The following is a 25,828-nucleotide window of genomic DNA, read 5'->3' on the forward strand; positions in this document are numbered from 1 at the left end:
AGATATAGTGTACAGAAACTCTCATCTCTGTCAAAATCAAGGTGTATGCTTACTCTCCTACTTATGAGGATCTTTCATCTCTAAGAGGACAAACCCACTTATTTGCTGTATGGGGAAATTTGTGTTCAGATGGTCACCCACACTGGCATCTGCAAAATCACTACTTTTGTGATAGAATCCTTCGTTCTGACAGCTGCACCAGCATTATTCCTCAGGGACTACTCAGTGGTATGTTCAAGAACACAGAAATCTTTAGGTTGAAACCATTTTAGAAAGTAAAAAAACAAATTATCTTTTACAGATATGCAACTTAGCACCATTTGCTCTAGCAAACCTCACCTGAGACTTCAGGTTTTTCCACTGTATCTCCTTTAGGGAGGACTGCTGGTTGGGGAGGCATCTCCAAGTTAGGAATTGACTTCATTATGTTGGCCTGGGCCTCTTCCAAGAGCTTTTCAAATTCCTTTCCATTATAGTGATCCAGGTTTTGCCTCTTCTCTTCCCATTTTTTTTCTGCTTTCTAGACAAAAACAGTAAAGGATCAGTTTACCTCTCCAATTTCTGTTGTGATCACTTTTTAAAAAATGCACATGTAAACATCATAGGTCACCATGATGTTTCACCATGATTCTTACAGTTCTAGTCAGCAACTAGAGGGAAGATAATGGAACTGTAATTGAACAATAGTTCCAACTTTCATTGTGCTAGATGTGGCACAAACACAAGACAAACTAACAGTGGCCACTGCTCACTAAAAGAACAAAGGAAAAATTTAAATCTGGGTTGATGGTTTATCACATCACATGGTGATTAAAGTGCTTGTCTGTAATAAGACATGAGAGTTCAGCTGTGGGTTTGCTCCATAGCTCTGTGTGAAACCTCTGAAACTTCACACTCTTTCATCTTTACCTCTCCATAATAAGGAACATGGAGATCTAAAGAGTGAATGAAATTCATCAATGCAAGTGTTGCCAAAGAATCATATGTTATTGTTCAAAAATAGGGTAATTATTTAATATTTTTAAAAATAAAGTTTATTAAAAAACACAGGTATTCATTTTGGTTACATGTTATACTGTTGCATTGAAAATCAGAGGGTATCCAGAAGTGCGTGGTGTAGTTCGAGGTTAAGCATATAAATTCTCATAATGCATTTGAAAATCCCACCTTCAGTCTCAGGAGCGAGACTGGGAGCTCAGACACAAAAAGACAACAGCTGGGTGAGTAGAAGACACCGTACCTCAATCGATACAGCTCTGTTTCTGGTACTTGCACTGTGAATTTCCTCAATGAAAAGACTTTGCATGGTGTTGCCATTGACAGAGACCTGTGGTGATGGCATGCCTTGTGTGGGCTGGGATCCTATTGCTGGTTCCTGGGGGGGGGCCGGTGGGGTGGCCGAGAAGTGGCCGCTCACTGGCAGACCTTCACTGTGGCTGGGTGCAGCAGGTGAGCCCTGGGCATGGTTGACCAGGGCTGATGAGTGCTGAGACTGATGGATGACAACAGGAGAGCTCTGCACGTGATGGACCGTCATTGTTGAGAAGGGGACGACTTCTGACTTGACTGAAGATACCTGGGACTCTGAGGTGACTGCTGTGAGGTTTTGCTGTGCATGTCCCTGGGTATGCTTGGGCTCCTCCTGGCTTTTCAGAGCTTCAGTTGCAGTGGCCTTTTCCATAGTGGAGTATTGCACAGCTTGGGAGGGATCCACACCCCTCAGCAGTCCTTCTGTAACATGTCTGCCCAGCCAAATTGAACACAACAGCATGGCACATGGTTAGCATCCAGGTGGGTCATGAGCAATATTTAACAACAAGCTTTTGCAAGGGAAAAACTATAAAATACCAACTATATCAAATACATTAGAATGATGTTTTTTTCTTCCTAATGCTGTCAGTTCTGTGATTTTGTAGTTTTCTCTAAGAGTCAGGGGCTCATTTTTTTAGAGAGGCCACTCATAGGAGGATGTTTTTGCCTTTTAAAATGTTTACAAACCTTCATGAATGTATTGGCACTTTTCTTTTACCAAACCATGAGTTACAGTGGTTTGATTTTAGAGGGAGACTGGAAATCAGTTGACTTTTTTTTTTTTTTTTTTTTTTTTAACACAAAACCTAGACAAGTAATTCCTGGACTATTAGCACAGAAAAAGTAGTTACACAGAATCTGAAGTAACAGTTTAGCAAACTGCCAAAACAAAGCATTTAAACAGTACTTCAGGAAGGTCTTGTCTGTAAAGTTTGGGGTAGAATGAGGTAAGGATGCACAGAGTCAACCATTTCTAAGAACTGGCTGTGAAATTGCTGAGCATCAAAGCTTGGTTATCCATCAAGTGTGATCAGTTTTTCCAATACTAAAACAGAGTTTATGACACTTTCCAGGTAATCTGGCTGGGAAAAAAACAACAACAACAAAAAACAATTTTGGTAAAACTTCGGCTCATTGTTTATTTCCCAAACAGGATAAGGCAGGAAATAACTGAAGTCATTTTTAAGAAAAGGAAGCTAATATGAAAGGATATGGATGTTTATCTACCTGGAAAAATAATTGGTGGCTCTGAGAAAGCCTGTTACATAAACCATTTTGTCCTTCTGCCAGTATTGGCAAATTCATTTTATATACGCTCCAGAATATATGGGAACAGTGTCAACCCTACATTCCTTAGAATAATGGTAGCAACAATATATTTATGACTTGGATTTGCCTGTAATGGAAGCAAAATTGAGACCACGACCATTGACAGTTTGGCCTAATTCATTGAGTTTTGAGTGGGGATTAAATCCAGTATCTATTGCCTCATATAATTCAGCAGTTGTCTGCTGCTGATATATTCTGACAAACATAGCTAAACACTGGCACTTAGTGGACACACATTTTATCTAATATTTAAACTTTCTCTAAAGTATCTTGCAAAAAAAAAACAAACAAACAAACTAACTAAAAACAGAATAAAGAATTTGAATGGATACCCACTCACATTGAAAATATTTGTTTCTTACAGAAGATTCTTTATCCACTTCAAATCTTTCCCTGTTATTTCTTACTGTTAGATTTTTGGGGATGCACATTTCAGTGTCAGAGAATATTTGTATTAACTTAGCTTGCTGTAAATGCCTACAGCTAATTAACTCACATATGGGACTGGTGACATTCTGAAAGCTTTCTCATCAAGGTACTTCCCAAATCTGGAAGCATTTCAATCATAAGCTCTGGACAACTGAGACTGTTGGTCAGAAGAGAACCACTGCACAGAGCACAGGAAAAGATAATCTGATTTTCCTTCAGAAGGCTCTAGAAAGGATCTATAAAATACTGCAAACAAGCTACGTGTCCCAACATTCCCTGTGGAGAGGGGGAGAACACACACCCAAAATGCTTGAGGAAATTTTTTAGCTTGAAGAAAAAAAAAATCACCTCCTGAGCATTGTAAGGATATCTGTCATGCTGCGCACACGTTTCAATAAGCTGTCTAGCTTGTGTGGCTCTTCCTTTAGGAACCTCACGGCTTCTACCTCAATGCGGAGGATCGCACGCATTTTATTCTGCAACGTTGGGAACTCTCCTGCAAAGACAACAACTATGAGGCTCAAGAGGAAATCATAAAAGCCCTGGGGAAAAACAGATGACAGGGTGAATGTTAAACAGTTGACTGTCAGCCTCTTTTCAGGGGCCATGCGACAAGCCCTTTAATCCTGACTTTAAATATATTGGAAGTGAAGGTTTATGCCTTCAGATCAAAGGCAAAATTGCTTTCAGCCACTGTGGTCAAAAGAGAATAACCAAAAGGAAAAAAGACAAGTACATACCTTTAAGGGTGGCAACAGCTTCTCCCACTTGCCTTAAAAGAAAGGCTCCATCTTCAACATCTTTCAGTGTCACTGTCTTGTTGGAAGCAGTGGAGTCTCTCTTCAGGTCCTCAACAAATCCCTCCAGCTCACTGGCAAAACAAAAAGTGAACATGAAATGTAAGTAGGACTGTCACATTACAATCAAATATATGTAATTGAATGGACTGTATCAGAAACCTCAACTGTGGCATCTTTAAAGCTGATACCACGGGATTAAAAAAAACAGCAGGGTACCAGGAGGGGACACGAGGCTGCTGCACACTCATGCCCACAGCACAGGACCAGGCTTGTAACCAGCCCCAGTCATTGATTTCTCTGATGCTGCAAATGTGCAGAGCAGCTGTGCTACAAAGGGCAGATGGTGTGGTGAAACACATCCAGCAGCCCTCTGGGAATGCCAATCCTAGCAGAAGGGTACGTAGATGCTATACCATAACATCCAGCACAGGTTTGCACCTTATATTTTCTCACTGCTAATAACATGCAAAAGAATGCACAACGGCAAAGTGACAGCCCAAAAACTGGCACTCACAACCCCTTGGTGCAGAACTGTTTATCTGACCGTCTGTTCTAGACAGGATACAGCGTCCTGTTTCCACAAATAGCCAGAATGAAACAACAAGTGTGCATTGTATGCAGCTCTTGGTCAGCGTTTGGACTAACAAATGGATCACAGAGGCTGCTTTCCAACAAGTGCTGTCCCACGCTTCCTCAGGCTTCATCTGGTGCTTCCTCAGCATCTTTCATGATACCTTGTCCAGTACTTCCTTGCTTCACATAAATTTTCACAATCATTTACACACTTTACTTATTTTTTTTTGAGGGACACAGGTTTTTTCCTTATAAGGTTGAGACCAGGTTGTTTTAGCTGGAATTTCCACCCAGAAAAAATTCTCTCAACAAATCTCTTTAAAAGTACCTGCAGTGCATTATACACAACTAGACAAAAAACAGAACAAATACCTATGCGAATACTTCATAAGAACCATCTCTTAAAAAATTGTTTTAAAAGAAATCTGCCTCGATTGAGATACCAAATTCACTAACAGGAATATGCTGAAAGCAGTTTAACTGCATGTTAGAAAACAATGCAAAGCAGGCTCTGAGCTGACAGTCAGGTACCATTTTAACCTAATTTTGTGCCTCATTTCTCCCATCCACTCAGGTAGAAGTTTTGCAGTTGCTATAAGGGAACAAAGGTATGGGCAGATTGCCTGGGAAGAGGTAGGAAAAGACCGCCACACATTTCTCTTGTGCTAGCACAGCCATGCAAATCCAGCAGAAAATTACTCATTTTCATTCAGGCCACTTCCTAGATCCATCTCAGTGGCTAGGCAATATGAAGAGGAAAAGAGAGGAGTAGGTGGCCAGTAACAGAAGAAAAGCCATTGCAGCACCACTCTGCATTAGGTCATTGAAAGGGGAAACACAGTCACACAGAACAATAAATGACCATACAATAGTACTTCTGATGCACAGAGAAACAGAAGTAGTATCAGGATCTGAACACTAAATTAATACAGCAAGTAATTCATTTCACTCCAAAGCCAAGGAACTTGAGAACTTATCAAACAATTCAGGGTTAAGAACCACAAGTTGCTTCTGAACAGACCACAAACATAAGTGGGGTTAAGTGATGCTCTTCCCGTTTTAAGATCACTTCTCCCAAAGACTCTGCCTTGAGAAATACAGCGTCACAATTTCCACTAGCAGAAGTGTACTTTCAGGAAACAATTCAAGGGACCACACGATGGCAGCAAGGCAACGTTACTCGGGATATTTTTGCAGTGGAAGAGGCTGCAATAACACAGGCATCCGCTGTCCCCGTGTCTGCCTCTGCTATAAGGAAGGGTGCAGATATAAACTGGGAAGGAGCTGGGAAAAGAGAGAGCTCTCCATCACTCACTGCAGTGCAAAGGCTCCTGCCCCCCAGAATGATGCCCTACAGTCATGCATCCTCCCCATCCTTTATACCCTGATAGCAGTGCTCAGGACAAGGCAGCGCTACTTCATGAATCATAGGGTGAGCCCCTCTCCCCTCTTTTGTAGACTACAGGTGGAAAAGCAGCTTCTCAGATGTTTTCATCCACCAGGCAATGAAAAAGGCAAGGGGAGAAGCTTAAGTTTGTTCACAGGTGAAAAGAAGAGAAATGAACCAAGAACAATACTGGGATGTTTTGGTAGGCTTATAAACTGATGGAAATACAGGGGTAAAGGAAAGACTTCCAGCTAGAAGACAACATCTTTCTTTCTGTTTTCTTTGAGCAAAAATGGAAAGGATCACCTTAAAAACCTTCAGTTCCATGCAGTGATACTATCAAACAGGACAACTGATCCTGAATTGCTCAGGGGATACCATATTACACTGCCTCAGGTTGCTAGCTACAAGGGAAAAGAAACCTCAGCCTTCAGGAGCCAAAGATTTAAACAGATGAAGCAGTCCCCAGTGTTTCTTTTATGTAACTGGGAAAACAACTTGGCTTTATAGATTTGTTTGAGCAAACCCAATTAACAAGACAGTCACCTTAAAGCAGTCTCAGAAGGCTAATACAAGATAAATGATTTTCCTGCAACTATGTTTTACAGAGAGAAGCTAAGACAAGCTTTTATGCTGAGATCTTTCTTTAGGCAAAAAAATAAAAATAAAAATAAAAATAATCAGAGGATCTGTCTCAGATTGCAGTATCAGCAGAGCAGGTTACAAAACAAACTGACAAAAAGAATGGCAACAAGTCACCCAGACCAGATGGTATTTGCCCTGGAGTTCAACAGCAACTCAAGGATGAAACAGTCGAACCATTAATGCTAAGAATCTAACTTCTTCATTAAAATTGCTTTGGCACCAGAGTAGTAGAAAGTGTCACAGGTGATAAAAATAACTTTTTAAAAAGGAGGTGGGGCTATCCAAGGGTCTGTGCTCTGGTGAGACTGGCATCCAAACCGGTGCAATTGATAGATACCATAACAAAGAATAAACAATAAAGCAACAGCGGACCCAGGGATAAATATATTATGTTAACGTGACTTGTGTAAAGAGAAGGTCTCTCAAATCCAGATGGTGCTTTGAAGGAAACAGCAAAAGCATAGGGAAAAACTACAGCCCAAAAGGTTTTCAGCTAGGTATCTAAGTAAAAGCTCTTAAGAAAGAAAAGTTGCCTCAGGACAAAGAGCGGAGGGAAAATTCTCTCATGGATAAAGTAATGGAAGTAAAGAGAAGGGATCAATGAACAGCTTACTCAATGAATGGAGCTTGCTGGTGGGTTCCATAGGGATCTGTGATAGGGCTGGTGCTTTTCAACATACTATAAATGATTTAGAAAAGAGGATGAATAGTATAGTCAAAAAATCTCCAAAGGATATTAAATTATTCAGGGGAATGAAAATGAAAGCTGACTGCAGACGGCTGCAGATGGACCTTCTGAATCTAACTGACCAGGAAGAAAACCAAACATCAAAGTCACTCCTAATAAATGTACAGTAATTCTCATGATATAAAGAAAAACAAAACCAAGCAAACAAACCACCATCACCCCCCCAAAAAAAAAACAAAAACAAAAACAACAACAACAAAAAACTAAAACCAACAACCTCCTAAAGTTTTTATACATGATCATAATCATATACATAATCATAATGACTGCTAATCAGTCATCATAAATGTGATGTTGGGTTTGGAATGGAAAGCTCGGATGGACCATGAGGACAGGAAGACCATCACCATGCCACTGCATGAAATCATGGCATACTTCCATCAGCTACAGCCTGTGCAGGGCTCTTCTCTCTCCCCGTCCCCATCTCACAGGTGTACTCTGGAGTTAGAAAGGACACAGAAAAAGACAACGGGATGAGGAAATGTATAGAATAGCTTCTACGTGAGAAGTAACTATGCAAACCAGGACTTTACAGGCTGGAAAAGACAGGATCAGGGTAAGGGTGTGGGGAGAGTTCATAACATCATGACTAGCATGGAGTTGGTGAATATTCTGCCTTGCATAATTTAAGAGTTTGGGGGTTGAATGACAGATGGGAGATTAAAAAAAAAAATAAAAAAGAGATTTGTTACTCTATAGAATTCCTTGAACCTGAAAGCTGTACACAGCAAAAATTACATAAACTTAAAAAATGCTTAAGTTCGTGAAAGGTAAACAATCCATGTAGAGCTTTTGGATATGAGATGCCATCTCTGACTTGAAAACCCCCTGAGCTACAAGTCACTGAAAACAAGGAGATACACTCTGAGCATGTTGCCAGTTTCTTATATTTCTTCCCAAGTGTGTGGTACGAGTGGCTATCTGAGCATAGTTATTCTTACAAAAATGACTGATATTTTTCTTAACAATAATATAAATTATAAGTTACTATAGAACCTATCAGGCAGTTCAAAGATGACTGTAATTTAAATGCTCTGCTTTAAAAAAACACCTTCTATTAAAGTGCTTATAATAATCTACAACATAATAAACTACTAATAACTGTAAAATGTTCCTAATAATATAAATACTTGATTAGTCAATATGTCATATTGTCACAATTTGCCCTTGGTCTGGTAAGTTTTAAGGCTAGTGTCTGCAACCCAGGAAGTATAATATACGACATTTCTAATGCGGGCTGAAAAGACTGGATAGAAAAAAAACTACTCAGTTAATTCTGCGTGTATGTTTCACTGTTACACATGTATAAACACTATGTTTAACAGGGTTCCTTGGTTTTCTTTAGATAACTCTGAGCTGTAATCCTGCTGCAACTGACACACATGGACACATTTCTGTAGGCACTATCACTAATAGCTGCAAAACAGAAAACTTGCTCTGAAGTGTGCATAGACAGCTCTGCAGTTTACAGCATGAAACCAGCAATTTATTTATTTATTTATTTTAAATTTCCCAATGCTAATTTTCAGAATTGCAAAAAACAGGGCTTTTTAACCTGAGATTTAAAGAGACTGAAAGATCTTTCCTTTTATTTCTTTAGATGGAGCTGAAGTTCATATTACAGAATAATAAATAAATTTCTGTAAGTATTGCAAAAGTCCTTAAACTCTGTCTTGCATGAACTCAGTCTACTGACCTAGTCCTATGATGCAGAAAAGGTCAAGAGGGCAACAGATGAAAGACTTAAAAAAAAAAAAAAAATTGTTTCCCTGTTGCTTTGCATTTGTTTATATATCTGCAGGGAGATGAGCTTAACTGAAGGCACCTATATAGAACATTAACCTTTTCCTGAATACTGTCAGTGACATTCAGTGTGTAATTTTGTGATATATGCCCTCCATTTTTACCAGTTATCAGCTGTTGAACTTAAGGCATTGTTATCTGATGTGCTTTTTCTTTCAGGCTTTGATCCTGCAAACATGAAAATATATGAAAAAGAAATCTCATTGGACACAAATGAAGAAAAATAATTTTATCATATAATATTTGTTTCTAACATACCCCTAAAAAGGTTGAACAAACATTTATAACTTATGAATTATTTAAGACAGTTTCCTGCAAAATTAACAAATGAACAATACTTTCCCATTCAACGTTTCTTAGCTGCAAAGTAAATTGGCAGAGGATAACAGACACTTGCTTTATGAGGACACTGCCCTTTGATAACTGAGCAGAGCACAGAAGCAGCAGAAACTCTGTAAACACTGATAAAACAGAACCCTATTGCAATCAGAGTGGTATCCTAAATGAACAGCTGTAACAACTAACACCATTGCACTTGACCTCACTCAGTATCCTTTTTATGAGGCAATGCTATAAACAACTATCACACAAATGGTTCTTTCCACAGAGAGCAAACAATCTAGAAATGAGATACACATGAACAAAGTGGTGAACAGGGGAGTAATTACTGGAGACTAGAACACAATGTTAACACTACAAACCAGCTGAGCAGATTATAGACACCAGCATGGACTATTACTGCACGCTCAACTTTTCTTCACAGAAAGCATATACGTCCTCAGAAACATTCTGCTCTGTCTTTACAGATGCACTGTGTTTATTACAAATCTTACTCAAATGACAACACACTGATCAACAGGAAAGATTTACTTTCCTCGGCTGTCAATAACTGTACTCCTGTGGTTCTTCAATCATCATTTTCAATGAAAAGCTGACTATAAAGCTTCTCTGTGTTTTGGGGCAATTCTTCAGGTGTGATCTAAATGCAGTAATAAGAAATAATTAATTATATAGCATCCTACTTACGTGAGCATTAGAACTAGTAAAACTGTTTATTGATTTCAGCTTCATTTTGTCTCCTACTCTGAATAGGGAATAAAACAAACAACTGGATCCCACCACTTGTGGTAGGCCAAAGTTTTTTGGGAAAAAAAAAAAAGTCTTACAAAAGGTCTTTACACACACACAGACACACACAAAGTACTTTTTAACTGCAGTTTAGTGTACGGAATCCCACTGAATAAGTCTTGGAGGGACACTGGCACTGCTGATTGCAATTACACTTCAGTACCTTATTTAGGAGATTCCCCCACCACTCCCATACAATAACTGAAGTCTGTCTTCTGTGGAAGTGGTGGCATCACTGTCCCTGGGGGTGTTCAAGGAAAGTTTGGATGTGGTGCTTAGGGACATGGTTTAGTGGGTGACATTGGTAGTATGGTGATGGTTGGACCTGATGATCTTGAAGGTCTTTTCTACCCTTAATGATTCTGTAAAGCTCAGAAGGCGGTTATCAGTGGTGTAAAGTCTAGTTGGATGCCAGGAAACAGTGGCATACCCCAGTTGTCAATAAAGCATCCAGTCCTGTTTAACATCTCCATTTAATGATCTGGATGGCAGGGCAGAGTGTACGTACCCTCTGCAAGTTTGCAGATGACACAAAACTGGGAAGAGTGGCTGATGTGCCAGAGGGTTGTGCTGCTATCCAGAGAGACCTGGATAGGGTCGAGAAATGGGCAGACAGGAACCTCACAAAGTTTAACAAGGAGAAGTGCAAAGTCCTGCTCCTGGGAAGGAACAGCCCCAGGCACCAGTACATACTGGGGGCCACCCTGCAGGTAAGCAGCCTAGCAGACAAAGGGCCACGATGTCCTGTGGACACCAAGTTGAACATGAGCCAGCAATGTGCCCTTGCTGCAAAGAAAGCTAATGGTATCCTGGGCTGTATTAGGCAAAGTATTACCAGCAAGAGAGGTGATTCTACCCCTCTACTCGGCACTGGTGAGGCTGCACCTCAAGTGCCATGTCCAGTTCTGTGTCCCTTGTAGAAGACAAACAAGGACATACTGGAGAGAGAACAACAAAGGACCACAAAGATTATGTAGGGACTGGAGAGTCTTTCCTATGAGAGAAGTCTGAGAGAGCTGGGACTGCCCAGCCTACAAAAAAGAAGGCTGGGGGGGAGGATTTTATCAATGTGTGCAAATACCTGAAGGGAGGGTGAAAAGAAGATGGAGCCAGGCTCTTTTCAGTGGTGCCCAGTAACAGGACAAGAGGCAATGGGCACCAACCGAAGCACTTGAGGTTCTATCTAAACATCACACAGCACTTCTTCATACTGGTGGCACATGCCCAGCAGGCTGTTCTACCAGTCAAGGGCCAATGATTTTTACTACACAGACACAGTTTTACAGCCAATATCAGTACAAGGAAACATAGCTACAAGAACCTGCACAGGTGCTGTTTCACTGAAGACAGTGTGAAAATTAATACTCTATGGGAAAAAAAAAAAAAAAAAAAAAAGCCAGTCAGAAGCAACAAATTCTAAGAGTTTCTCAACCCACCATAATTTCTTTACAATCCTCTCTTCCTCGTTGAGGTATTTCTGCCTTTCTTGTTCCACCAGGTTGCGCTGTCGCTGCACAGGATCTTCAAGCCTCTTCACTGTTTCAATCATTTTGCCATTGATTTCCAGCTCTGCTTTCTTCACCATTGCCCTCAGCATCTCCTGGTTCTGCAGCTGTTGCACAAAAGAAATCAACTTCAATTTTTCCCGTTTGACTGACATCCCTGGCAACAGAATACATTGCAGAGCTCAGAAATAAGTTGGGATAAACAGCCCCACAGCTAGAGAGACTTTTTACCTTCTTCCTTCCCTCTTTAACTTTACCTATAGACATTATTCCATGAGAAAGCGTTGGAGATGAGAAAAGCCCACATTTGTTTAACTTCTAATGTGTATACTTAACTTCCCATTGTCAGCTGATGGACAAAAGATGTTAGGTTCAATACATCACTTTCAGTGCATAACTTCTGCAGAGGTTGTAGCCCCTGTATAATGCTCAGCCCAGCATGAATCAAGTATGAATCATGAATCATGCCTCATGAGAATGCCAGAAGCCTGACTTCCACTTTGCACATCTCTCTTATTTTTGTACACTATATTGCCCATACATGCCTAGTGGATAATTGTACATATTAATGTCAGCTGGAGCATACTATTACCCTCAGAATGGAATATTTCAGTCTCTTGAGTGGCAGAGGAAGGATTGTGCCATCCAGTGTGATGTGGTTACAGACACACTCATCTGTGATATAAAACACCCCCCTCATCCACCCAAACCACCTTTTAAAATATGGTAATTTTCCAGAAAGTGGCCATGTAAAATTCACACTTTCTCAAGAGATCTACTATTTGTGCATTCTTAGCCTCATGTTAATTACCTAAAGTGTTTTTTTTGTTGTTTGTTTGTTTGTTTGTTTGTTTGTTTTTTACTGATATTAAGTTTGCAGAACAAAACACAGTTAAGAAAACAAGTTCACATTAAGTGATCAGTGGGGCTCCATCTAGTCACAACTTCAGGATACAGGTAAAAAGAACACAACTCTGTCAGCCGAGCAGCATCTCATACCGTAAGATTTTCTAAAACACCTTGGGAAACTCAGTTCCATTTTTAGAACCAGCAATCAAACCTTCAACTGTCTCCTAAACATCCAGGCTTAACAGCCAAGCTGCTTTCAACATAAGTGAAAACACTGCCTAATAGGAAGAATCACAAAAATGGCTTACATACAAGACAGCGTAAGGCAACAAGACTTCTTTTGAAGTTGATTTAAGAGAATTTCTGGGAATCAGAGGAAAAAAAAAAAAGCCTTTGCCAGGTTGTTCGTACCCAATCAGTACAGGAATTAGAGGAACAAACTCAAATCTCTCCTCCTGACGGTTCAGAAATTGTGCCTGACTCTGCTGCCAATGACACAACTCTCCAGTGACACAGCTGTGATGAGAGGGAGGGTAACACTTCACTGAAAGTGTTCAGGGGGGTCTCGGCTGTGACAAGCAGGAGGTGTTAGCTCAAAACTCAGCTCAACAGAAGTGTAAGCAGTGAGGGAAAAAAATGAAGCTGGAAAACATTTGAAACAGCACAGATTTATAAACATCGTCAGCTGCTTTATACCAGACTGGATCCTTCTGAAGACAGTGCATATGTGTATTTTTCCCCACTATGGGATTAATGTTTGGATTTGATAAATTAAAATCTCTGACAGTGAGACCAGCACAGCTGAGACACATGTCTCTTTCATTGTGGCAAGAAGGGAAACATAAATGAATGAATAAAATGAGGGAATGAGCATGTACCACTTCAGTCATATATTTTATTCACAGCTCTTTAACGAGCGGGGAAATTTGAAAAAGGGAAGTGACTTGGAAAATGTGAAATGACTTATCTGAAGTCAGGAAGAAGGGCCAGCATGACTTAAGTCTCAGGTGTCCAGAATTTCAGCCCTCTACGTTCCTCAGCTGTGTGACTCCCAGCATGCCAAAATGGGGTTTGTGTGCTTTTATGTGCATGTGTGTGTAAAACAGCAAAGACACTGGTTTATTATGAGGGTATACGTTTATTATACTGACTTCCACAGCTAAGGTGCTTGAACAGCGTTAGAAACTTTCAGTTTTAAAAGTTCAACCATTTCTGATAACAAGATTAGGGAATAAAATATAAATAATAAATATTTCAAAAAGATACTATGTTTAGGACTCCCTAGCCTCAGTGCTTGGAGTGAGCTCTTGAAGTTTGGGAACGACTCACGTTGGTATCAAAGAGATATTTTTACCATTTTTATGAAAGTTCACCCAACACCTAGCTAGTTCTGGCAAAACCAGGTTTCATCATATTAGGAGAACCGGGACAGAAGGTGAGGAGGGAGAGGTACAGATGGGTGCAGGGAGAGGAAAGAAGGAACCAAGGGGAACCAGTAACCAAGGGTTTAAGCAGGGCAGAGTCACCAGCCAGAGGACAACATAAGGCAAAGTGAGCAGGAGCAGAGGGAAAGAGCTGTGTGTGAGGACAGGAGGCAGTCTTGGGCCACCTACAGCGTATTTCCCTCCACACTCTGGAACTGAACTTGATTCTTGAACTTGATCAGATCTGAGACTCCCTGAGTGCACACCCCTTGTGTCCCTCAGACCACCTCTGCCAGTTACTCCATCGCCTCAAGTGGAAGACATTTTATGGATCTGCCAGAGTTATTCTGGTTCAGGAGAGCACAACTTTTTGTAATTCACATTTGCTTGGAAACAAGACAAATAATTCTAGGTACTCACACCTTTGTTAAAACACTGTTCAAGTTTCAAAGTCAAATGCAAGTCTAGGTAAGGAAATGCAATGCAGGTTTTCCTCTCACCACCAAACAAAAATCTCTTGCTAATTAATGTGGCTTATAAGTGCAAGGAGAAAATAAAATAATAATAATATGCTTTTTAGAGCTCTAGCAACCTCTCCTATATTTATTACCCCTGTCTCACTCCCAGCATCACCAGTCTCCCCAGACCCTTACATTGTCCCTCTTCTCCAGCAGGTGCTCCAGCCATTATCTGTCCCTGCTCTCTCACAAGTACCCCAGCACTGCCTCTGGCACCCACTTTGGAAACAACCTGATAACCAGTCTAGTTCACTTTAAGCTAATTATTATTTGTGATACGGGTACCTTGAAGATCAGCTATCAGTTCATAGCCCTGCTCCTCACTAGGAGACAAGCATGTCCTGTCTAGCAGGAGCATCCCAGACCGTGATGGGAGAGGCTTCTGGGCCACCCAGTTCCCCACACGCCACTGTACAAACCCACCACCAGGGACTGCCTGCCTGCAGCTCAGGATCTCTGCAGAATCTAATTATCTAATTCCTAATGTTTGTTACCATACATAGATTAAATCTCGTCTCACCAATTCTATAATGCACTTTAGAACATAATTGAATTTCTAATTCAAAGTTACACTTGTGAGACTGTTTGAGTATCATGTACCATTTATGACAGTATTATTATTGCATTTTCTATCCTTTCGGCGGCACTCACTTTCCTGCAAGTAATAAATTTACTGAGGGAAAAGCTTGCATGCATACACATATCTAAAGCTGAACCTTAATCAGATCTAACTGCTTCCCCTTAAAACGTGTTCCCCTTAAAAGTTAAAAGTTAAAGAAAGGCAGGAACAGACAAAAAGTTTCGATGTACAAATAAGCTAAAGATAATACGCCATGATTACATGGTATAAGGTTTGTTTTCAAACCTGCCACTATGGGAGTGCAGAGTGAACTACCCCACTGTACTCATCACGTGCTCCAGTCTGACCAGCAACAAAAACATCCAGAACACAGGCCGAGTTATGGCCTATCTCTGGCAATGAGGAAAACTCCATGGTACCATGAAACCAGACTTCCTTGAACATCTCTGAAAATCTGAGCTTTTAAGAAGAATGGGAGAGGGCTGGCAAGAAGGGTATCTAACCTCTTACAACATCCATGATGCAAATGTCTTTATTTCAAGAATCTCTGGTTAAAATCCAACCATGGAGTAAAACAGACTGGCCTTTTGGTTGCATCTGCTAACATGTACATTTAACTGGTGTGTGAATCAATTCATCTGGATGGATTCCTGCTGGATACATTTTAAAAAGAGGATTTTGCCAGAACAGACAAAGCCTACATGAATGAATGGGTCTTTTCCATCATGTGTTTCTCTGGTTCTATAAAACAAATGAGTAAGAATTTACAGTGATATCATCGATTCAAAATTGAACCACAGACAATATTAAATATAGTTTTATGTCCTGTTCTTGTTACTTGGTTATCCTGCCAAGTTCTGTGCCTGTGCAATCATCTTTTTCAGTTCTTTGGAAGTGTTTCTTTTAGTCTGTCACCATAAGAAAAATTCACACAAACAGGAACAAACTGACTGACGATCCAGGAGAAACAGAGAAACTGAACAATATGAAGTACTGTCAGACATACTATGCACACAACCTGGAAAAACAGAAAAATACATTTCCCTTTTACTTAGAATTATTTTACAAAAAATGCAGCACTTTTTTTTTTTTTTTTTACCATCAGAAGTGTGATATTTCAACATTCTTTAGCTTAAAACAGTACTTATTAACACTACTACCACTTTCTGCCTTACAAGCTGTGAACTCTTTTTCAGAATGCTCCCACCCATTCAGGAAAGTCCTGACATTAAACGCACTCTCATACTTCAGTGTATATATATATAACACCCAAGTTTCCCTTGAGCTATGGGTTCTTCCATCCAACTCTCACAAATCTGCCCATGTCATACTGGCACAATGCTATCATGTATTTGCTATCATTTCTGAAATACGGGAAGTTAGCCAGATTTAATGAGCCCACTCTGGATAGCTCCTCTTTTTTTCTTCTCAAGACTTCCTTGGCAGCAACAATTTGCGCAGATGGTACAAGTTTCTTCACTCCCGTGTGCCCTAATGCTTTATCTGATCAAAAGCAAGCATCCTGCTCCAGGCAGGGCTGTGGAGACAAGCTGCAGCTGGGGAAATGCTACCTCCTTGGCAAGCAGGCCCTGTGAGAAAGATACATTCTCTGCCTCCAGCGCTGCACTTGCAACCTCCATCCCATTTTGCAAGGCCACATACTAAGCACAGCTGGTGGCCAGATCGCAGGGGTTTGCCAAGAGCTGCGTTTGGCACACGGGGTTACAGAAGGACAGAAGGGCTGCAGCAGCCTGCAGCACAAACATGCAAGAATACCCACTTATATATAATGTGCCAGGGCAGAGACCCTAAGGCAATCAGTTTTACTGAACAGTAAAAGCATGGGTGCTGTTATCACATGCAGAGGTCACCTGCTTGACACAGCTGTTTGCTCCAAACACCTTCTACCACCTCTTTGATACTAGCAAACTGAGCACAGGACCTTGTCATAGCACCTTCAGCCTCAGCCACGTTTTTCTTTTACTTTTCCACTAAAGCGAATTGAATTATGAACCCAAAATGTGGTCTAAATTCTGATTTGTATTATCTTTATACTACTCTAAAATTAATCAGCAAATCAAAGGAGATTGACACAGTGCTGTTCTAATATTCAAAACCTCCCTGGCACTAACAGCAGTAGCTGCAGCCCTACATTACCAAACACACCATGTCTCTTTCCAGATAAGGAGGACTGGCAGAGTCCTGAAGTTTTCTGTGCTGTCCGCTTTGTCTTACAAGAAATTGCTTTACCTCTTCTTACATCTTCTAAGGCAATACACGGTGCTTTCCAGTTTCCAATTAATTGAAGGGCTGAAGATTTTACAGCTGCATACACTTACTTTCATGGTGTCTGAGATGAGCAGTGTATATGTACATTGGTAACCTGACTGTGTATGTCAACAGAATATTTTGCTTAACTCTTCATTGTTCTTATTGTTTCTTGCAGGTTCTGAGCTGTTGATCTGTGTTAAGAAGGTGCTGGTAAAGTGAGAATGTAAGTTGGGTGCATCAAACCTTTGCAGTAACTTTTGAAATCATCCTTCCCCCTTGCTGCTCAAGCTGGCTATTCTTTTGGATTCTGTAAATACAGGCCTCAAACACTGGCTTAATGTATATCTACTGATCCTCAGCTACATTTCAGGTTCCTTGTATCAAAGTTGTTTATTCAGGAACTTAAAAACTGTCTCAACTATAAACAGTATGGAGCAGGAACATGGCTCTTCCAACATGTTTATACAGCACATAGCATAGTAGGGTCCAAACTAATCACAGACTCGATATTATTGTAACATAAATACTGCTTTAATGTCTACAGACATCCAACTAAGCTAGAAATTAAATTATTTCTCCATATCTGAGCAGCAGTAGTTAAATTGAGCTAATTCTCATATCTCTAGGATGATGCAAGCAGCATGTGCTAGAGCAGTATATGCTTTTGTATGTATGGTAATTGGGTCTCTCCTTTTCTATATAACCCTGCTACTTAGAATCACGTACAAAAGGTGAGAGGGAGGGAGGGAGAGGGAGAGAGAAAGAGAGGGAGAAAGAAGGAGAACATTTCCTGACAACCCGATTTCCCACTATTTCTCAGGTAAGCGTACCTGTAGTTGCTTCATCTGATGCAGCTGCAGCCGCAGATCTGACACATTGCGTTTCATACCATGCAGGCTTACTTGCATCGATGAGGCTCCGGCAGGGTGATGGATGACGGCTGACTCCACTGTTGCCACTGTGTTCTTCCCCCCAGATAAGTTAGCAGCACCTGCAAGTAAACAGCAGCACAGGTTGAGCTCCCCAGCAGAGAAGGTGCAAACATGGTCCTTCTTCTGCACACTGAATTCACATGCACTTCACACAGATGGACATGAAAATAAAACTACAGTTGCCACTGCTCAGGGCAGTGGCATCTCCCCTTCCGATGTAATTGGAGAGACTGTACAATATCAGAGTGTCTGTGCTGGAACCTCAGCCATATCAGAGCAGTGCCTTACCACAAGACTGCTTCCTACCACATGTAGTGGAGATAGGAAAATTAGCTATAACTGCACGTTACACAAAACAGCAGCAAATCAAATCGGTGCTGAAAGTAGCTTTGGGATCGCCTTCTCAGGAGCCATCTGGGAGCAAGTTGATTCAAATTCACAGGACTCCTGAACTGCATATGTGTTGATTAATTCAGTCAAACTGCCAAGTCTGGGGGGAAGGTTTCTACAGAGAATCTTACTTTGCTGCTTAAAGTATGATTGCATTATTTCTATCAGCTGTGTCCAACAGCTACGGTATTAAACCAAGAGAAGAGAAATGAAATAATGGTCATTTATTTAGGACTGTGTTTACAAGGGAGTACAGCATAAAACAAGTAAGTGAGCTGAGTCATCACAAGACTTTCTTCATTAAGTAATGCTGTTCTTCCACACAGCATCAATATTAAGGTTGTTCTTTTCAGACTCAAGTACCTGGGAAAAAGCTTTATTTACAGGGTACAATCAAATCCCAGTTCATCAGCTAGTAGCCATATTACATCTGTCTTCTGGCAATTCACACTTAAACACCCATATTCTTCAAACTGTCTTTTTAATGCATCCTTTCCCCTTCCCTCTGCCAACAGCAAAATGACAGGAGGATGCACTCCAGTTTCTAAGTCCAGCTCTGTGTAGCCCTGCACAGCTTTCTGATCAGTGTCAGATCTGCCTTGTCCCTCAAGCTCAGATGACAGTGTGGCTGCAGCTTCCCAAACTACTGCACTGTGTCATCCCCCTATCACTTATTTCCTTCTCTATGAGATTAAAACCAAACATCCGAGGAAAAAAAATAACTGATCAATGGGTTTATGTGCACAAGGACTTTGGTCATCATCTGTTCCCACAGGCACTCATCCTACCAAGTTCAATTAAATCAACCCAAATATAGCATTGCAATATTTTTTATTTTTATTTTTTTTTATTTATTTTTATTTTTGTTTGTCTGTTGGAAGTAAATTTTCAGTGCACTACAGAGAATGACACATCACGTCTGTCTGGAATAAGTATGAACCCAAGAATAGTAGGTTTTATCTCCACACACTCATCCCTAGTAGTCTAGTCAACTAGTAAAGTCTCCAAACATGCCTGAGTGAGTACAGCTCAGCAGAACAACAAACTGTTATTCCGTTGCCAACAGGTGTGGATTTCTCAAACATAACTTTTGCAAAATTCATCCACGAGGAAGCCTTTTTAAAGGAAGGAATTTATGCCAAGCTGTTTTTATTTTAAAATAGGCTAAAAGGTTTCTGAAGAATCGTGTTTCCTGCTGTACCCACATTTACAGTTCCCTTCCGTAAAAGCACGTGTCCCTTGGGCTGCACCCATGTTGTATACGGTGTGACATGCTGCAGGTCTTGGGAGACATGCTCAAACAAAAAGCTGTTCTAGCCTCTTGTAATGCATGCTACCTAAATGACCTTCTGCAAGATCTGCTAGATCTGCTCGGTGCTTCTACAACAGCACTCTTCAGTTCAGTGCTGAGCAAGCTGCTGCACATTTTTGCCATGCTCCAGTATGATTCAGTGCTCTTTTGGCTGTCAAAGAACTGCTTAAAAGAAAGCAACACTCAAGAAATAAACAGTCCTTGTTCACTGCCATTCTGTACCTGCTCCACGCTTCAGCCTAATCTATGCCAATAATTGTGTCTACATGTATGCTGCATTTTTTCCTACAAAGCATGTATCTCCCTCCCACATGCACTATTTTTTTTTTTTGCGTTTTTTTTTTTTTTTAAGAAAAGGGTATTTAGTTCATAAACCCTACAGACAGAAACCACCAGAGAGTCTGAAAAATGTGGATAAGCCTCCAACAGTTCTGATCCCTAGCCACAAATCTGGACTATTTTTGAAAGCACATCTACCTTTCTGCTATTCTTTGCCTCAAGCAAAAGCTCCAAAACCTCAGCCCCCAACTCTGTGGTTATGCAGCCAAGGCATGAATCAGTCCCCTCCAGTCTCTCCCCACATGTTGGACACCAGTCAATTTGCATATTTTCAGAGGATGGGGTGCCTGCTTTCCTTTTAGTGTAGATGGACTGTGATCTGCTTCTGTAAACAATAAATGTGTCCTACTCCCTGCAAATCAATCCTCCTCCTCCTCTGCTACCCCAGCCACCTCTTCTACATATGCTACCATGAAGCTTCTGCTGCAGGCAGTGCTCAGAGCCCACGAAGCACGAAGGGACTCCTAAGGGGGTGAAACACAACCACACTCACCCAGCGAGCATGGGAGCACAGTGAAGATCACCAGCTGATTTCTCAGAGATTCGTATTTTCATCAAAAAGGAATAAAAGGGCAGCTGAATGAGGGACTGCTTCGTCTAGGGAGTATAGCTCTCATTTGGAAGCAGGCCCAGGCTGTAGCTTTGCGATTAGATGTAGAGCCAGATGGATTGAAGGGAAAGAAACAGTGTTGGCTTGCATAGCGTTTAAAATAAACCCTTGTTGGAGCTAGGTAAGGGGTCCTGAGGAAAAAAAAAACTGCAGTGCAAAAGGGAAAGGCTGGGTACTTGCCCAGGCTCAAGAAGGCAAGGAGCTGGACTGCCACTCCCTGACACCTGACCTTTGTTATCATGCAAAGACACCGCTCTCCTTCCATTTTCCAGAATTTAGTTGTCTTTCTAAAATGCTAAGATTTTGTTTTGAAGCAGGCTATAAAAAAAAAAAAAAAAGACCACCAGAAGACATCAAGAAGTGTTTCTTCCCAAATCATTAATATTCTTATCAAAGAGCCACATTTTAAAATATCATGGGGGAGACGTGGCAGTTACTCAGTCCCCTTATCAGCTGGTTGGAATCCACTAAACAAACAGACAAATGCAATGTTAAGGTTGCAACTCCATCATTAACAAGCTGTTATGGTCAGACACCACAGCGTCCTTAAAAGAACAGGATGTTCTACAGATATCCATGTGCAACTTCACCTTGGTGACCCAGAATTAATTCAGGATCATGCTATACTTGCAAACACTGACCAAGTTCAAAGACTAGCATGATCTATCTTTGAATATGAGGTAAGCAAGCAGATATGGACAACTGTTTAAATTCACAGATCATTACAAGAGTGTGTGAAAACAGCACACAGATGTGCACAGAAGACAAGAACTTCTCTGGCAAGCACAGGTCACAAAGGGTGAGGAATCAAATTTGAGCACTACATGTGTAACACTTCTCCCTTCTCTATCTCCCTCTCTTGATTTGTACTGGAGATGTCAGCACAGAAAGAAAGACTCCTTGAACCCTTTTCAGAATAAACTAAAATCTCCTTCCTCCTCTTCCACCAAGGCAGCAAATGGCAAATTGGTTTTGTGTGTTTTGCTTTGCAATCCAGGATGTAATTGATCCAGAATTTAATCTATCTCTCATTCTTACCACTTGATGAACAAAATATGACTTAAAAGAGAGTAGATGAGCATTACCTAGCATATTTGTTAGTTATCTCATGGACAATCTTTCTAGTAACTTTTTGTTGTCGGTTGTTTTTTTTTTTTTGAGTCATGTGCTATCAGGCTGTTCCTAAATGAAGAGTCCCTAGATACCATTCACTTTTGATGAACTGAAAGAGGTTATAAGGATTCAGTCATTGGATTTATCCTAGCGTGAACAGGAGATACATAGCTCGACTATGGAATGTTACTGCTCTTTGAACCCAACTCCCATGAAGAAATGAGCCTAAAGCAACAAAACATAAGAAATGCAGACAGCAGGGTCACTGTCACAGGCTTATTTTCCCCAGTGAAAAAGCATTTTCGTTTAGGTTCTAGTATTTGAGGCTAAAGAATCTGCTACAGACTGGCAAAGCAAAAACGTGTTAAACACAACTACTTGATTTATACAAAATACCAAATGGAGTATTCACAACCTAGATATACAGAACTACCTAGGATTTAGAACATTTGGTTTCTTTTCCTTCCCAAGTGAGCTAGTTCTCTATTTTTTGCATGAATGTCTCCCATCACTAGAAAGCATACTACAAAATACAATGTTGGTTCAACATTGATGAGTCAATTTCATACTGCACAGATGTTTTATTGTTCAGGATAGGAAGCAATTCACGTTTCTGCTTACCGCTGCTCTAGAAAGGACTGCTCAATCAACATTTTATACCACTTTTCCTTTCACATAGTCTTTGAAATTGCTAAAACTGGTATCTCAGTGTGCAGTTGTCAAGTGGAATTGTATACTTTGAGAGCTGACTGTCTAATGGCTGTACTTAATAAAGATTGGGGTGAACTGGAGAGCAAAACAGAGGTCTGCAAAAGTGTTTCTGGATGCTGCAAGCATGCTTAAACCCAAGCATATTTACTCGAAGGAGAAACATTATGTAGCACATTTTGCATATTCTGACAGATTGTTGATGTCTTTCAGGTAAGCAGAGACTTATTAGACCTCGTTATGTGTAATTTCAAAAGCAGATGCAAAAGCAGACTATTCTATTATATAGGAAGGCAGTCCTCAGTATCAGCTGATATGGGTGACAATACTGAAGCAGTAGCATATTGTGGTCAGCATCACACCTTGTTTCCCCTTACCTGCTATAGTTCAGTTTTCTGATTTTTCTGTGGCTGTGTCATGCTGGAAGGACAGGATTTAGGGATGCAGATGCTGGAGTTACAACTATACAGTGCTGATAGGGATCCTTCCAGTTGCATGACCACATGACTGGCTGCACGGCCAGCCCCACTGCCCTATGTCTATCTCCCCAGGTGATCAGAACTGCACCTATTACACAACCTGAACTGTGGTATCTCACATGATGGGTACGACACAGTTGTGTGACAGAGACATTATCTCTGTCAGTACCTGATAGATACTGATCTGGTCTTTTGTCAGTAAATTAAACTGGCCACTCCTGCCCCCCATGATGGGGCATTCATCTATTATACGTAATTTTGTCATCTCAGGGACACACTTTCAGTCATACAACAAAGTAGTGAGTGAAAAGTGTTTGGGAATGACAGCATGAACTGGCTACTGGTCATAAGAATCATGCTGTTCTGTTGGGCTGGGTATGACCTACAGACTGAAGAATCCCTATCCTTGCTTTGTGTGGGGCAGTTTTTCCAGTGAATATTATTTAATTTCTCAGTTGTTGGAAGTGTATTCATTCACATATGCATACACAAATAATTTAGGTTGAAAGGGAGCCTCTAGAGGTCATCTGGTCCAAGCTCCCATTCAAAGCAGGGCCTGCTTAGATCAGGACTCCCAACTTAGTGCCCCCTGCCAAGTGTTTATCTGAATTAGAACAAGCACAGGAGAGCTGAAAGGCCTAATAGCCACACAATGCAATGAGGAAAACAAGGCAAGGTATGTGCACGTTGTTTGATTGTTTTATGGGTTCTTTGTATGATACAAAACCTATGCAAGTGGGAAATACTATAAATTCTTAGCATATAATGACAATGAAATAGGGAAAAGTCTAAGAGCATTTTGCAGCTGTTTTGAAAAATGATGGCTTTTTTCAATGAGTTGCCTGAAACTGATAAATTACAGCTTATTTCTTCACAGCCTGAAGTATTGCTCTCCCCATCCAGGGGCCAGAAGGAAGGGAAGAGTTGGAACAGGACCAGAGAATGGCTTGGGAGCAGAGTTCCAGCACCAGGACATTAGCTTACTCTCTCTTGCACATGCTTGATAGTTTCCAGGTCCGGTTTGACTTCTGTTGGTTAGGAGGATGTACTGCAATTCCAGATAAACAGGAATCCTGAACGTGAACTAACAGCTCCAGCAAAAAGGCCAGTTAAGAGCATAATAGAATTGCTAATAAATGTGTGTGGTTTACTACCTGCCAGAGCACAGACCACCCTGTGGGAACAACATTACCAGGAAGTAGGGAACTGCCTTTATTTGCATTCAGTGCATGACAAAAGGTGAAGAGGAGGCATATAAACACACCCACCCACCCTGCAGACATCTAGAGCAGCAGCCCATACACAAAGAGCTCCAATCACATGGAGATCTACTTTCACAACAGCCTTAAGTGTATCTTTTAAACACTTAGCAGCTCTCTGAGTAGGAAGCTAAGGTAAGACCAGCTCATGATGGCTTCATCACAGTTGATGCCAACAGTTTAGGAGCATGCTAATAATTAGTAACAGATCAATATGGCTTAAATAGGGAAAGTGCTATCTTGCTGACTGCTAAATTCCTTAGTGACATCAAACCCATAGCAATCTACTGGCAAGATAACCTTAGAGAAAAGTTCAGGTGACCAGAATAGAAATGAAATATTTAGCCTTCTACAGCATTCCAGATACACCTGGGGTTAGTACTGACAGATATATACCATAGGTGGGATGAATCACTGCAAAATTCACCATATGCAGAAACTCTGTATCTCATTTAAACCATTCAGTGCAGGTGTGAAATTCATTCCACCTCAACCTGTCAGAAATTCCTTTCTTAACAAAGACATGACTGAATCCCATATCCTTAACTTAAACTTCACTTCTGACACTTCAGCTGTGGAAAGTAAAGTTGCCATTTCCATAAACGGGGATGCTAGTAAAATTTGAGTTATTTATATACTAGAAGAAGTTGTAAATTTAAAATGAATTATCTTACCTGTAGCGTCAATGCTGTTCTTGCTGGACACAATTTTCAACATCATCTTCTCACTAAGCAATAAAAAGAAAAATCATAAATTTAACTTACTAACAATAAAACTGTGGTGAAGTTTATCATCAGTAAATTTAATGGCCTTGTTTAGCATATATATTTTTAATCTAAATCACCAGTAGCTTGTGAATTGCTTTTTTTAAAAATCAATTTTTAATAGAAGTTAAGCAAGGAATGGGGCATAAGCAGCAGAAAGCACAGAGATGTAGCTACATTAATTCTTTTTTAACACAAAGAAGAGTAATGCAGTTAATCTCCATTTATTTTTTGGCATATTCTTCCTCTCTGCCTAGCATTCTCATGGGGATGATAAAGATACTTTAAAATGATTGATCATTCAGGTTTTTTTTACTGTTACATTAAAATACTATTTTTGTTGATTGATTACTAAAATCATTAGAGAGAAACAGATTTAATGAATTCTTTTTTTACCTAGAAGCATCTTTGCTATTACTTGTATTTGGCCCTTTAAAAAGCGCAGACTGAACAAGACCAGTTAAACTGGCAATCTGTTTCTCCATGGCTTGTATCCTCTCTCTGTAAGACAAGAGAACCGTTTGTTAAAGCCAGATATATTTGCTTTCAGACTTGTTTTTCTAGGTGAATGATTACCACGGGGTTGGAAAGACACTACAGAGTTGTGCAAAGGCTCATTGGT

General features: G+C 40.5%; 1 protein-coding gene across 22 annotated transcripts in view; it reads right to left on the reverse strand.

Annotated features, from left to right (window-relative positions):
* The window catches only part of KIAA1217, a 373,099-nt gene that overhangs the window by 27,084 nt on the left and 320,187 nt on the right, over positions 1-25,828 (reverse strand). For 20 of the 22 annotated variants that reach the window (XR_014316991.1, XR_014316992.1, XR_014316993.1 and 17 more), the window contains 8 exons: positions 25,603-25,707; positions 25,117-25,169; positions 18,131-18,291; positions 11,590-11,765; positions 3,810-3,940; positions 3,418-3,565; positions 1,241-1,742; positions 340-520 (listed from right to left, as the gene is read on the reverse strand). Coding sequence is in view for 19 of the 22 variants with exons in the window: in XM_082754186.1 (XP_082610312.1) it covers positions 340-520; positions 1,241-1,742; positions 3,418-3,565; positions 3,810-3,940; positions 11,590-11,765; positions 18,131-18,291; positions 25,117-25,169; positions 25,603-25,707 (1,457 nt within the window). In the remaining 3 variants the exon portion in view is untranslated. The remainder of the gene's footprint in view (positions 1-339; positions 521-1,240; positions 1,743-3,417; positions 3,566-3,809; positions 3,941-11,589; positions 11,766-18,130; positions 18,292-25,116; positions 25,170-25,602; positions 25,708-25,828) is intronic. The other 2 variants (XM_082754185.1, XM_082754183.1) reach the window with 2 other exon arrangements.

The sequence above is a fragment of the Aythya marila genome (genome assembly GCF_965140915.1).
Source record: "Aythya marila genome assembly, chromosome: 2".
In the NCBI taxonomy this organism is placed as follows: Eukaryota; Metazoa; Chordata; class Aves; order Anseriformes; family Anatidae; genus Aythya; species Aythya marila.